Consider the following 14,498-nt stretch of genomic DNA (forward strand, 5'->3'; position numbering starts at 1 on the left):
CACAAACCCGCTGCAAACTATACGACTCTAAAGCATATCATGATTGTTAGATTCTCCAATTGGTTTTTGGCGAACATCTAGCATCCTGGCCTGGATATGGGGCTAGCTTTATAAATCTTATAGAATACGGGGAATATAAGTTTAGCTTCTGCTGATTGTAATTTTAGATTTAGGGGATGGTTTCTCGCCTCCCTTTCCACAAATTTACCATGCACTGAATCTCTGATAAAAAGGTGAGCCGACTAAATGTCTATAATGTTTCGTGTCAAAGTGCGAAACATAGAATTGCCATGACGGAAGTTATTTACCACCAAAAAGGGGAAAAAAACCTTGAACGGCTTATCATGACAAAATAATGCTATGATGATTTATGTATATATATATATATATATTTGTTTATTTAAGTAATATTAATTCAACATTAACGATACAGGCATACTAGGATATAAAACCTACGTGTTTACATGTTACAATTACAGGCGGCTAACTACCACTGCTAATGCGTCCTTGAGCCTTAACCCGTGGCATGAAGTGAATCGAGTGAAATGATCTGATGCTGCGTACTGCAGACAGGCTCGTCTTTCTTGCACGGGCTGGCTGGATGTTGTAGATTTTCCCTATCTTAGTAGGTTGCCATTAAAAAAAAAAAAGAAAAGAAAAGAAACTAGGTAAAGAAGAAAAATAGGACTAGTACTCCGGATGCTTGGAGGGAAGCAGGACCTGCAATAAGAACACACTGGTGCCAGGAAATAACTTGAGCATACCTTGTCATTCTTTAAATAAGCCACGGGACAACGATAAATTCCCCCCCCCCCCAAAAAAAAAAAAATGGAAAACTCATGAACAGCTGGATGAGTAACTTAAACCCAGCTACAAATCAGGAACTGGCTAACATAAACATCTAAAGAAGCAGGGAGATCCGAACAGGAAACAACAGAAACAATCCATCAATCCTAACGACTGGGAAAACTTTTTCAAAAGTCCTAATGGCTGGTCAGCCTTGAACGTTAACAGTTTCGAACAAGACTCCGCTTCAAAACTTTGAAGAGAAACTAAAACACAGCAGCTAGCAGTTATAGCAGTCTAAGAAGCAGAATTTTGGAGGAGAGCGAAGTGTAATGACCATGAAGAGTGGGTGTATACTGCGCCTTCGGCCAGGTTACCTTCGCCGGGAAGATGATGCCGTCGTCCGGTTGGGTGGAGCCATCGGCGGCCACGGCATCATCTCTCCTGCGAGGGAAACTTGTCTTGACGTGTATATGCTTTAAACTTCCTCCTGGTTGAGTTTCTGGGACGGAGGATTCGGATTTTGGCGAGTGGAGGCGAACAGCCTGCTCACTCCTCTGTTTAGCATCATGATATGTGGACATTAGACGCTGGGTGCTGCCAATAATGCTTCCAGACCCTGCCAAAGTGGGTTCATATCATATGATGTCTTTTCTACTCTGTGATGTCACAATACTTGCGTCACCTACAGTGGTTTTTTTTTAAATAACATGAATATAAAGATGTCCACCGGGGTCAGAAAATAAAATATTTAAAAATTAAGAAAAGGGACATATAGAAGAATCCCAAATAACAGTCCGGCATAATTAGCTACATAACTTACCATCCAATCTATGATATTATTGGCTTTCTTATAAATATAATATATGAGATCTCAGCAGGAAATAAGGTATGCACCCATTCGCCAACAATCATATAAAAGTGGATGGAGTCTGGACCATTCGCCAACAATCATATAAAAGTGGATGGAGTCTGGACCATTCGCCAACAATCATATAAAAGTGGATGGAGTCTGGAAGTAGTAAAAGATGAATATAAAAGTCATCTAATAACTATCAAAGAACCCTCCTCTAAATAGATATGCCTAGCAAAATCAATCCTTCTCAAGTTATACATAATTTTGCCATAGAAATAAAATATTATACATTTAACACCTCCAGCAGGTTTATATAAGGGTTTATTTGCACCTTTTATTACAAAACTTGCTCCACCAAAAGAACTTCTCTTTATGGTATACTGCCACTAAAAAATGAATTTAAGAAAGTAAAAGATGGTAGCTCCCAAGAGAAATAAAATATATGTGGAGATGCAGAAATTGCACAATAAGTGCCATAGTTTTCCTCTTTTTTTTGAATATGACATTTGTGCAAACTTTTTAATTAAGATAAATGCTTTTAACAAAATAGTCTTGCACTTAGCTTCATACTCAAAGAAAAGGGTCATTTCTCAACATCCAAATCCAATGGACAATATAGCACATTAATTTGGTTCAAATTTTTCATCTTTGCTAGAGGATCTCTCTAATATAATGAAAAAAGTCATCAATGGAAATAGCCGAGATAATAGAAAAATGCTCAAATGAGGCTAGTCTCTAATGTTGAGTTGCTACGCGGCATTAAAGTAAAAGATAAAATGCAAATTCCTCCGCATATTAACATAAATTATATGACTTGGTATGCAAAATCTTCGATGATGCAATATATTTCGATATGATAAGCATCGTCAAACCACTTTCGACATTAAAAAGCAATTCCGTAATGAACACATGTCTTGCAAATCCAATGAACAACATAATTGGCTGAGAGATAAAAGTTTATAAAATCAGATACCTTAATTGTCAAGTAGATGGTTGACCTCATCCCAATCTATCAAAATTATCTCTATCCCAAATTCAAATAGCTAATATTTTATTTGCTAATTCTCCTATAAAAACTATGATGGATAACATCCAAATTCTATATCCTTTGTCCTAGAATTAACAGGCCTTTTACTAAAGCCCTTGCAATGTGATAGTATCAATACCATTGGGCTAATGGCATCAGGGATCACTAAGAATCTTCAATCACATTAATAAATTCATCATTACCAATAGTCTATCGAATATTAAAGAGAATAATTATAGCATATAAACATATTTTCTTCCATATTATAGCTCCACTTGGAGAACAAGTTGGACACGATGAAAGAGACAATGAAAGCTACGTTGTTGGGGCAAAATATTCAATGCATGTTTTACCAAAAAAAAAAAAATCAATGCATGTACATGTGCATAAAATTATATACGTATAGATCCACTTGGAAGACAAGTTGGACACGATGAAAAGATAATGACACCTATATTTTTTGGGTGCGAAAAAGCCTGTGCCCATGCATGTGCATAATCTTACATGCTTAATATGACCGGGTCATGATTGGACCACGAATGGCCCCCGTGAGGATGCCTACGCACGGCCAGCCACGTAATAATATGTCAGCTCACGGGCTAACGCACACATGTAGGCATAGCATAAGCTATAATGTGCTCAGACCAACGATATGTGTCTTACAGATAGGGATGCAAAATTAATCCGATCCGATGGGTATACATCCTACCGAACTCGATCAAACCCGAAAAATAGATTTGACTGGGTTTGGATTCGGTTTGGGTAAAACCCGAAAACTATAGTACGGGTATGGGTAGGGTATGGGTAGTGCTATTTTCTATCCGAACCCGATCCGAACCTATGGGTATGGATAATACTCGAACCCATATCCAAATATATATATATATACATATAATATATATATATATACATATCAATATATATATATATATATATATATACATATATATAATATACATATACATATACACACACACACATATATATATATATATACATACATATACATATACACACACATATATATGATCTCTCTCTCTCTATATATATAATTATATATGTATGATGTATATGTATGCATGCATATATGTATGCATGTATGTATGTGTGTGTGTGTTAGAAGTGTGTATGTGCGTATGTATGTATGTATGTATGTATATATAATTGGTAATTTATTTTTGATTGATAATATGCATAAAATTATTTTACTTTTTTTTTTGTATAGAATGGACGGGTATGGGTTAGGTATGGGGCGGGTATGGATTGGGTATGGGAAATGGATTACCCACGGGTGTCCCGAACCCGTTGGGTATGGGGATGGGTATCTCTTTTCTTACCCGATTGGGTATCGGTAGGGTTTGGATATAGGGTATTAAGTTCGGATTTGGGGATGGGTAGTATACTACCCAACCCAAATCCTATCCATTGCCATCCCTACTTACAGATTGATGGATCATTGTCTTGGATCAAGAGAAAGTATGCGATAAATCTTCCTTTCTTCCTTAAGAAAGTATATGATAAATATGAAAAGGCAACAGGGGCCAGCAGATGGTTGCGATACTGATATATTAATCTTAAATGGTTAAAATGGCAATTATCTCATTCAAGGATCATTTGATTGAATTGTGTGCTGTTAACTCATTAGATTGATAGCTGAAAAGAGTCCCCACCTGCAATATGATGGTCCGACTCAGGCTCTTTGCTTGTCTAGGTTATATATATATATATATATATATATATATATATATATAGAGAGAGAGAGAGAGAGAGAGAGAGAGAGAGAGAGAGAGTCCCCACCTGCAACACGATGGTCCGGCTCAGGCTCTTTGCTTGTCTAGGTTATATATATATATATATATAGAGTCCCCACCTGCAACACGATGGTCCAATTCAGACTCTTTGGTTGTCTAGATTATATATATATATATATATATATATATATAATATATATATATATATATAATATATATATATATTACAGTCAAAAATTTATGACTCGATATATGAGTTATTATCCATTCTGATCCATGAGTCTTATAGTTTTATCTTTCAAAAAATATTTTATGTGAAAAAGATAGTCTCTTTTTATATAAATCAGAGTTTTTTTTGACTCACAACCAATATGCAATTAATGATGTTCTCTCTTCTACGTCACAACATAGTCCTCTAGTCAAGAAAAAATCTGATTTATATAAGAAGGAACAATCTTTCTCAGATGAGATACTTTTAAAAGATAAAATCGTATGATCCATGATCGAAGTAAACAATATCTCATGTGCCGAATTATGAATTCTTGATTACAATAGTAATGTATCAGACAAGAGACCATTCTGCAATTGTAGGGCTCCTCTCATCCGTACATCAGTCTATGGTAAAACTAAAGAATAAGATACCTCTCGTCCTTATACAATTTTTTTTTTGTTCGGAGAACTATATTGTGACGTAGAAAAGATGGCATCAAATTCTACATCGATAGAGATTTAAATTTTTTTTATTTATATAAAAAATTATTTTTATCGTAAAAAATATTTTTAAAAAATAAAATTATGGAGTCAATGGATAAGGACGGATAATATTAATAATATATATACACACACGTGTGTGCGTGTGTTTATGGATGGGTTCTGCAGTGAAAAGTGCCGCTTTTCGCACCGGACCGCGCCCGGATTCCCGCAGAGCAGCCCGACGGAAGGCCTGCCCGCCACGGCGCGTTTAAAATTCCAATTTGGGCGGCTATAACGGAGGTGGAGATGGGAACGAGAATGACCCTCCCTCTTTTAGCTACATCCTACGAGCCTCCCACTGTGAAGTGACAACATTGCCGCCGCCGCCGCCTCCAATCCGAGCCCCGAGTCCGCCCCAGCCGCGGAGAGAGAAGGCATGGAGGGCGAGAACAGGAGCCCTGCTCGTCCTTCTCCACGCCCCAAGGCCAAGTTCTGTGTGTACCAGAACCCCAACTTCGCCGCCGCCCTCACCGCCCGCAGCCTCCAGCCCTCCGCTTCTGCCCTCCTTCTCATCTCCTCCTCCTTCCTCGCCTCCGCCCTCTCCCTTCTCTCCATCACCTCCAGGTTTGGTTTTTCCTCCACCCTCCTCTCTCTCTCTCTCTCTCTCATAATAATGCCACTGGTGTTTCTGTTCCATTTTCCTCAGGGAGGATAGCTCATCAAGAGCCTGACGCGCATCCACATTTCCCTCAGAACAGCCCGTAAGTTCTCTTCCTCTTACTCTTTCTTTCTATTGCTCTCCAAGTGTTTGTAAGAATACCTACTCTTTTAATGTGCGCCCCAGAACTCTGTACCAAGTCTTGGAAGCTGCGGTCGGCCTGGTATTCGTGGCCACTCTATCGGCCCTTATTAGGGCAGTATCGCTCCGCAACACAAAGAATGCCCTGGCTGTCGCTGCTCGTTCTTCATCAGCTGCATCCCCTTCGAAGAAACCGAAGGAGCAGAAGAGCCTCCTGACCGAGCGCCAGCTGGGACTTTTAGGCTTGAAGCCGAAACCCACTGAAGCAGCTGTAGGTGTCGAGCCCGTCAAGAAGCCCCCTAAGTCCCGGCCCGTCCCATCCTCCGAGCCCCTCGTCCCCATCCGGAAATCGGCGTTGAGTTATACCCCTTCTCGGCCGTCCCGAATTGGGTCTGATGCACAAAGCGCCGGTGGTGGCAAGAAGCTGGCGATGTCACCCATATCACCCTCCGCCTCACTTTCACAGTACACCGCCTCTCCTGCTAGTCCATGGTCGCGGCAGGGCTCAGGCAGTGCAAAGGGGATACAGACGGAGGCAATGCTGGAGAAGTTCCTAGCAGATGTAGACGAGAAGATCACAGAGTCGGCGATAAAGGCAGCAACACCATCGCCTACTATTCGGGGTTTTGGTATTGCAAGCCCTGGGTCGGTGGCCACCTCAGCGACTGCTTCAGGTGCCACGAGGAGCACACCCTTGAGGCCTGTCAGGATGTCCCCTGGTTCCCACCAGAAGTACACTACGCCCCCGAAGAAGGGAGAGGGGGAGCTGCCTCCTCCCATGCCGATGGAAGAGGCAATCGTGGCATTTGAGAGTTTGGGTATCTACCCTCAGATTGAGTGGTGGCGGGACCGCCTCAGGCAGTGGTTTTCTTCGAATCTGGTGAATCCGTTGCTTGAAAAGATTGAGACAAGCCACATTCAGGTTTTGGTGCTTGTTTTAATCAAATGGATACATGCTAATCTGCTTACCTTTCCAATTGCCAATGCTGATTTTGTTTCTGTAATATTTATAGGTAATGCAAGCGGCAGCCAGTGTTGGTGCTCCCATTACAGTGAGTCAGGTTGGAAGTGGCACGCCGCCTGCTACAGTGCCAATCAATGCATCTCCCATTGAGGGTGCAAAAGAGTGGCAGCCAATATTCACATTGGATGAGGATGGGCTGCTTCATCAATTACGTGCGAACCTTCTGCAAGCAAGAGATCAATCAATATGTCAGTTACCTTGCTACTTCTCATCAATGTCTTTTGTTGCTTGGTCATTGTTCTTCTTCTTTTTTTTTGTTGATCTCTGGTTCAACTAATGAGTTAGTATGCAAGTCATTTGGTTATATTATTTGGTGAAGTTTGACATGTCAATTCAGGCATTTGTTTTTGGATCTTTCCTATTTTCAGCGCAGGCACCGTTAGCTGGTGTACAACAGCCACAACCGAATCCTCTGTTACCTGTCATACAGGCATGTGTGGATGCCATCACTGAACACCAGAGGCTTAACACGCTGATGAAGGGAGAGTTGATTAAAGGCTTGCTGCCTCAGAGCAGCATACGTGCAGATTACACAGTTCAAAGAGTCCGAGGTAGATTAATTTCATCTTGTCATCATTTAAAGCAAACATGCTTTGGTATATTGCTTTATTCTTGTTTACAGTTTATATGTATATCAAGAAATGTTGGTAGCTTTATGACAACATTAAATCACCAGAGTATGATCATGGCATGCCTAGTGGTAAAATAAATTATTTACTGAGAACTTGGAATTCAGCAGTAATACTGTGCATATATTTGCTGCCATGTCACAGAGCTTGCTGAAGGAACATGCTTGAAGAACTATGACTATACAGGGAATGGACATGGTTATGATAAAGCAGACAAAAAGTGGGCGGGCGAGCTACCAACTGACTCTCATCTGCTGTTGTACTTATTCTGTGCTTTCTTGGAGCATCCCAAATGGATGTTGCATGTTGATCCTACCTCCTACTCTGGTGCACAGTCTAGCAAGAATCCCTTATTCCTGGGAGTTCTCCCTCCAAAAGAAAGGTTTCCTGAGAAGTACGTGGCTGTCATATCTGGCGTTCCAGCTGTCATTCACCCAGGAGCTTGTATATTAGCAGTTGGGAAGCAAAGTCCCCCAATTTTTGCTTTATATTGGGATAAGAAGCTGCAATTCTCTCTTCAGGTAAAAGCAGTTTTTTGTGGATTTAATCATTTACTGTTATCTAATAAACTTTCAATAAATATCTCTTTGTAACACTTGCATCAACATCAACTGCGCATTCTTTGTTTTAAGTTGTCTATTGTTTATTCTTTTTTGTGGCAAATTGTTTTAATGATTACCCTTTCTATCCATTTGAAGTACTATTTTGAAGCACATCAATTTGTTTATAAGTGGCAGAAATATGAACTTAGTTGGCAACACATCCAGTCAGTGCATAGCTAGTGACAGGCTTAGAAGACCTGTAAATATAAGCTGACACATTCCTTGACACCTTGCTTCAGTTCATGCTAACTTGTTGATTAGGCAAAGGTTTCTTCATGTGCTAGTAAATTTGTTTAAAGAATGCTGCACCAGGCACCATGATAACTTTTCAGGGGATTGTTGGTCTCTATCTCTATCAGCTTATCCTGGGATTGGGTGATTTTCATTCATTCACAGGTTTCCTCAGTTATTGATCAAAATACAAAAAAGGGGAACCTCTACAGACCATCATCTTGTGCTCCCACTTAATCACTGGGTCTGTTTCTTGGGACAATATTTAATCTTTCAAGGATATCTATTTGAAACTTGTAATGAACCTGTTTGTGCTTCAGTTGTTCTAATTAGTTTTTTAATGACTTTCAGAGCTGCAGTTTCATTAAGCAGTTTGCATGTACGACTGATTTATAAACAATAACCTTTCAAATGCAAGCAGTAGACAAAAATCTGTAATTGGTGACTTCAGTATCATATATACTCACGGTAGGTCTGCTTCCTTTTTCTTTTTTCCATTTTTTCAGGGAAGAACTGCATTATGGGATGCTATTTTGCTCCTTTGTCACAAAATTAAGCAAGGCTATGGAGGTGTTGTGAGAGGAGTTCATCTTGGTTCTTCAGCTTTTAATATCCTTCCCATTCTTGATTCTGTTGGAGAAAGCTGAAGGCCTTTTTAAGGTACTAGCTGTTTGTAAAACTTGTTTCTTTTTCCAGCAAGTTGATTTTTTAGTATTAGTAGGTGTAAATGGATTTGAACCATGGTTTCAAGGGTCTAATTTGCCAGGCATCATCTCGCCATTTTCAAAGGTCTACTTTGCTGGTTGTCACCCTCCTGTTATTATGCCATGGGCCCTAGTCTTCTGAATGTACAACTACTTGCTTAGTTTGCTGGTTATATTTCATATTTCAGCAAGATGCAGTTTGTCTGACCTTGGAGTTTTGCTGTTGAGTGCTGAGATTCTGAAGGGTGAGGAAACAAAATGCATGCTTACATAGGACAATTCCCGCAAAATGTTGTCAGCATTAGTTAGTTGAATGTAGTAAAATCCATATTCCTGTGATCAGTTCTTGGATTATGAACTTCAGAAAGCCATCAAATTTGCTTTTCATGGTGGATTTTGTGGTGGATTTGTCATCCATCAATACCATACAGCTACTGGATTGCCAACGGGCCTTTGGTTCCATGTTTTTTTGTGGTGTGCCATATTAAAATACCAAGAAACATAATATGAGTATATTTATAATTTTGTGTAGCACTAGAACCAATGCTATGGCATATGCAGTTCATGCAGGCGAGTCCCCGTTGTAAATAGGCCTCCCTGTTGCATTGCAAATTAAAGAGACATTTATGGTTCTTAGGTAAATTAAGGAGTGAATTTGGGCTTGCCCTAGTAGTCACACCACTTGGAAAATAGATGCTTTAGATTCACTTATGGGATTGTGTATCCGCAAAATTTTGATCTTGACTAATTATTGTGCAGGTGGGTCTTTTTTCTTTTGTTCTCAAAAATAAAAAAGAAGAAATTCTAAAAAAAGTAGCATCGAAAATTTGTTTTCGGTTTATATGGTTTCACTTTGATCTCTAATTTATAAAATATTGAACAAGTGTTTAAAGTTTTCTTAGAAAGCAGTTTTTTCAAGGGCAGGATGTTTGTTAAAGCTAGCATTGATTTTCAATTAACTTATTCATTGAAATAGTAAAATCACAGTGATTATCAAATGTGAATCAGATTTTTTTCTTCTTTTTTTTTGTGTGCGCATGAGAGAGAGAGAGAGAGTCATCTAATCATTCAATGTTCTTTGTTCAAGTTTATACAAAGTCAGCTTCTATGGCCAAGTGTTTATCACGCTGCTGATAATATGCCACAAATGTCTATGGGCTCTAGTTTCAAAGGCATAGTGCATTCAAGAGGCTAAATCTGCTAAACTGGACAATGTGGATACCTTGGGATCAGTGCCTGCCACTAATATTTGCCACACTCCACGGTAGTGCAAAACCCCGAGGATTCATATGGATAGAGGGCTCATTTCAGTAAAAAGTATTGTCCGCTTTGATCTGTGTATACTGTAACTTATAGGCTTGCAGCTCTTGGGCCGTAGTTGATACGCTTGCGGCTGTCGGATTTCACGTTTTGTCTTCTGGGCTTTGACCCAAAAGATGCTTCTTAAGGGAGAGAAGGTTTTCTATCTCATATAAGACAGTATTTCTGATTTACAACCGATGTGGGATTAAACCCCCCACAATAGTAGCCCCCCAATCAGAGGACTCTGTCTTATTAGAGGCACCCTTCCTCTAGCGCTTTGTCCACGTGTATACTGTAGCTTATAGGCTTACGGTCCTTAAGCCGTAGTTGGTACGCTTACGATTGTCGTAGCTTATAGATTTGCGGTCTTTGGGTCGTAGCTGGTACGTTTGTGGCTGTCGGGTCTTACAGTTTTGTCCTCTTGATTTTAGCCTAAAAGGTAACTCTTGAGAGAGAGAGGGTCTCCTATCTCATATAAGGTAGAGTATTTTTGACTCACAATTGATGTGAGACTAAACCTCCCACAACATAATTCATCAGCTTATTGAAAGCATTCTTGAAAGATTAAAAAATTATCCGGATATTCTCATCCACCAAACAAGTCCTATATTTGTTTCTTAAATTTCAGTTTGAATTTCTGCATCAGTTTAGATTGGATTATGCTATCATTTTGCTTCCACGCATGCTGGTCATTTCTTTGTTGCGCATTGCACCTGCTCAAAAACCATCTTATACTAATCATTGTCTTGGAAATGGTAGTGCTTGGGTGGTGGCCGGTGGGTGTCGGTGTATATTCCCTCTACTTAGTGCCATCCACTAATTTCATCAAGTTGGTAGAACTTTTAGACTATCAGAGTTCACTACTATTAGATTACAGGAAAGCATGGCCATATGTGTGCAATTTTGTTCTCAAATCAATTATTTCTTTCTAATGAAGCATAATAGCTTTTAAAATTTAGATTAAGGTTGTCTTCCCTTCACAAATGCTTGTCGCCCTGCAATTAAGTGGACCACAGGGGTGAGGTAGAATCTGGCATCTCTCTCTCTCTCTCTCATGGATGTTGGCCTAATTTAGTAGGACATGCCACAAGATAAAGCCAGAAGGAAGGAAATATAAAAGGACTTTAAAATGTATGGATGTTGGCCTAATTTAGCAGGATGCACTACAAAATAAGCCAGAAGAAAGAAAATATAAAAGGACTTCAAAACGTCAATAGTGGAGAGGAGTTGCTTTCATCTCCCACTCCTATCCGGAAGATTGGGTATGTTGAAACTTGAAAGAGAAGGGTGTCGGACAAATTCCTATTAATTAAGTCTACATATTACTTAGTCCTTCCTATAAGAGGGTAGAAACTGGCTGAGGCTCATTCAATCCCCTCAAGAACCCGGCATGGCCTTCAGACGAGGGCTTGCTACTCTCCTCCTAGTTTCCTTCCTGTTCGGCTTCCTCTCCAGCTTTGGTAATCTTTCTTTTGATAGCAAGTGCTAAAATCACGCTTGTGCGTTTTTGTTCGTAAAGAATGCTTAAATCCGTTGTGGGATCCTTTACCGCCTTGACTACAGGGATTTCCTTCATGTTGAATGGAATATGTGGCAGGTGCTGATGACATCATACACTCACGAATCTCCAGGGGCATATTTACCTCGTGGCCCGTTCAGCACCTGCCACAAACCCAGGTTGTAGGACATGCTACAACCAGGTCTGAAAAGATCCAATGAGCCACTGAGAAATTATACCCTACACTGCATGCAGCCAATAGCAGCCACTCATTTTTGTGGATTTTATTCATCAAGCATTTATCTCGATGCATACTAACAGGAATGAGTGGTCGTGATTAGCTGCATGCAGGGCCACGTGGGGCATGTTGATGCTGTGCAGGGTATAATTTCTCCCTCACGCCTATTTAGAATTATCCTCCTCAGTGATGCATGACTGAAGTCCAAATGGAATCATCGGATGCAGCTGGTTCGTAGCATGAGATTCTAATTCCTTAGATCAGGCAAGGAATCAAATACTAAGAAATCAGGTGATGGTGTTGCAGAGGAGGGTGATCTGAGCCTAAACTACTACTCAGAGAGCTGTCCCAGAGCTGAGGACATAGTGAAGGAAGAGGTGGCGAAGCTGTACCACAAACATGGCAACACTGCTGTCTCTTGGGTTAGAAATCTCTTCCATGATTGCATGGTCAAGGTTAGATTCCTTTTCTCTAAGTATTCATTGAAGCATCAGTCATTCTCTGATCTCAAAGCTTCTTGGAAACTTGTATTGTGTTTACTTATGCAGTCCTGTGATGCCTCGCTTCTATTGAAGACAACCAACTCAATAATATCAGAGCAGACCTCCCAGCGGAGTTTCGGCATGAGAAACTTCAAGTACATCACAACGATCAAGGACGCACTCGAGAGGGAGTGCCCTAAGACGGTCTCATGTGCTGATATCGTTGCTCTCTCTGCAAGAGAAGGTGTTCTTTGGGTATGTTTAAACTCTAAATTGGTGGTCTCAGCTTTATATGAACCATGGTTTAGCTATTGAGTGTTTTCTTTCGTTGCATCTTCCTTCACATACAGCTTAAGAGTTTGCGAGTAGAAGAAGTGTTGCTTATATGATACTGGCCTAACGGTTCACGAAGTTCTTGCGGAACCATGGAACCATCCACAAGCTATTTGATCATTCACAAGTTCTAAGATTTATTAGTTGACCAAAACTATCTCACCTACGTACTTGCATCTTATTTATTTTGTGTCAGAAAGCCGTTATTACTGTTCTGATTTTTCACTTTTTAAACATAGTTTTTGACTATTTATTAATTCTTTCTGAGCTCTGATGAATTTTCTCGGTTTCTTTCAAGTTTCAACAACTAATCATGCAACTCTGTACACCAAAAAAAAAAAAAAATCTTAACAGCTTGGAGGCCCATACATTCCCATGAAAACTGGAAGAAGAGATAGCAAGGAAAGCCACGTAGATATGGTGGAGAACTCCATTCCTAATCACAATGAATCCATCTCTCTGGTTCTCTCACGATTCCAGTCAGTAGGAATCGATACAGAGGGTACAGTCGCTCTCTTAGGTATGAACACCCTCTCCATTTGAAAACGAGCAATTTCTCCATCCTCAGAACACAATAAAAAGCTACCCTCCTCATTTCAGGAGCTCATTCAGTCGGCCGAGTTCATTGTGTGAACCTTGTTGGTAGGCTCTATCCCACCATTGATCCCACAATAGATCCTGCATGTGGTGAATACCTTCGAGGCCGGTGTCCCACACCAAACCCTGACCCAAACGAGGTATCATACTCGAGGAATGACCGAGAGACACCGATGGTCATTGACAACATGTACTACCAGAACTTGTTGAAGAACAGGGGGCTGTTACTGGTAGATCAGCAGCTCACTTCTGATCCTACCACCTCTCCATTTGTGGAATTGATGGCAGCTAATAACAGCTACTTCCATGAACGGTTTGCGAGTGCTCTTCTCTTGCTATCAGAGAACAATCCACTGACCATAGATCAAGGTGAGATAAGAAAAGACTGCAGGTTTGTCAATGCTGATTAATGGGAGGCGTTGCAAACCGCCCCCAAACCTGTTGCCTCTACGTTTTTTAAGGACGGTGTGATCACTTGTATTTTGACAACTAAATAGGTTGAGCGTGGGCATAAAAAGACCAGCCAACAAGACGTGCATTACCTCCAAACAACTTATTTCGATGTTATGAAAATAAAAATGCAGTGCATTGTTGTAGAATAAAATACCCATACAGAAAGGTAGCTTTTGATGGAACATATAAATATGCATTCACACGGTGCACTTAGAGATCTTGCAGTATATAACCAAAGAAGCTGCAGATTGTGCTATACCAATTACCTCCATCTAGAGGGATTCCAGTATCATCCTTTTGGCTGGAGAATGCCTATGGGCATCTTCCACCAAAAACAGAGAAATGGATGCTAACAGAAAAATAAAGATACTAACAGGATATTAAACAAGTATGTGGCCACAGGGCGGTGACACAAGCCATTCATTATCATCGGTGACTAATATTTACTTCCGCCCTCCAAAACCATAAAAATATTCTGTTCAATTTTACAGCA

General features: G+C 40.2%; 2 protein-coding genes across 3 annotated transcripts; both read left to right on the top strand.

Moving 5' to 3' along the window:
- The first annotated feature begins 5,282 nt into the window (after positions 1–5,282).
- Positions 5,283–9,487, top strand: LOC105044628 (uncharacterized). Its single transcript, XM_073257244.1, has 6 exons — positions 5,283–5,797; positions 5,958–6,834; positions 6,926–7,124; positions 7,305–7,487; positions 7,710–8,086; positions 8,905–9,487. The coding sequence occupies exons 1-6, from the start codon at positions 5,550–5,552 to the stop codon at positions 9,043–9,045; spliced, it is 2,025 nt and encodes a 674-aa protein (XP_073113345.1). The 5' UTR covers positions 5,283–5,549; the 3' UTR covers positions 9,046–9,487.
- A 2,128-nt stretch (positions 9,488–11,615) lies between these two features.
- On the top strand, positions 11,616–14,287 carry LOC105044629 (peroxidase 21). Of its 2 annotated transcripts, none has more exons than XM_010922590.4 (5): positions 11,616–11,864; positions 12,447–12,595; positions 12,689–12,877; positions 13,310–13,475; positions 13,556–14,287. In XM_010922590.4, the coding sequence occupies exons 1-5, from the start codon at positions 11,795–11,797 to the stop codon at positions 13,960–13,962; spliced, it is 981 nt and encodes a 326-aa protein (XP_010920892.1). In that variant the 5' UTR covers positions 11,616–11,794; the 3' UTR covers positions 13,963–14,287. The 2 variants fall into 2 exon arrangements, with proteins under 2 accessions (XP_010920892.1, XP_073113344.1); XM_073257243.1 differs by lacking the exon at positions 11,616–11,864 and adding an exon at positions 11,903–12,370.
- The last annotated feature ends 211 nt before the right edge of the window (positions 14,288–14,498 follow it).

This window comes from Elaeis guineensis, chromosome 5 (assembly GCF_000442705.2).
Source record: "Elaeis guineensis isolate ETL-2024a chromosome 5, EG11, whole genome shotgun sequence".
NCBI classification, from domain to species: domain Eukaryota; kingdom Viridiplantae; phylum Streptophyta; class Magnoliopsida; order Arecales; family Arecaceae; genus Elaeis; species Elaeis guineensis.

What these genes read in the sequence shown, in the direction of transcription:
- LOC105044628 (XM_073257244.1), top strand. Translation starts at nt 5,550, where the DNA reads ATGGAGGGCGAGAACAGGAGCCCTGCTCGTCCTTCTCCACGCCCCAAG. An exon ending in TTGAGACAAGCCACATTCAG is followed by an intron (nt 6,835 to 6,925) that starts GTTTTGGTGCTT and finishes TAATATTTATAG; the next exon opens with GTAATGCAAGCGGCAGCCAG. An exon ending in CACAGTTCAAAGAGTCCGAG is followed by an intron (nt 7,488 to 7,709) that starts GTAGATTAATTT and finishes GCCATGTCACAG; the next exon opens with AGCTTGCTGAAGGAACATGC.
- LOC105044629 (XM_010922590.4), top strand. Translation starts at nt 11,795, where the DNA reads ATGGCCTTCAGACGAGGGCTTGCTACTCTCCTCCTAGTTTCCTTCCTG. An exon ending in CGGCTTCCTCTCCAGCTTTG is followed by an intron (nt 11,865 to 12,446) that starts GTAATCTTTCTT and finishes ATGGTGTTGCAG; the next exon opens with AGGAGGGTGATCTGAGCCTA. An exon ending in TCCATGATTGCATGGTCAAG is followed by an intron (nt 12,596 to 12,688) that starts GTTAGATTCCTT and finishes TTACTTATGCAG; the next exon opens with TCCTGTGATGCCTCGCTTCT.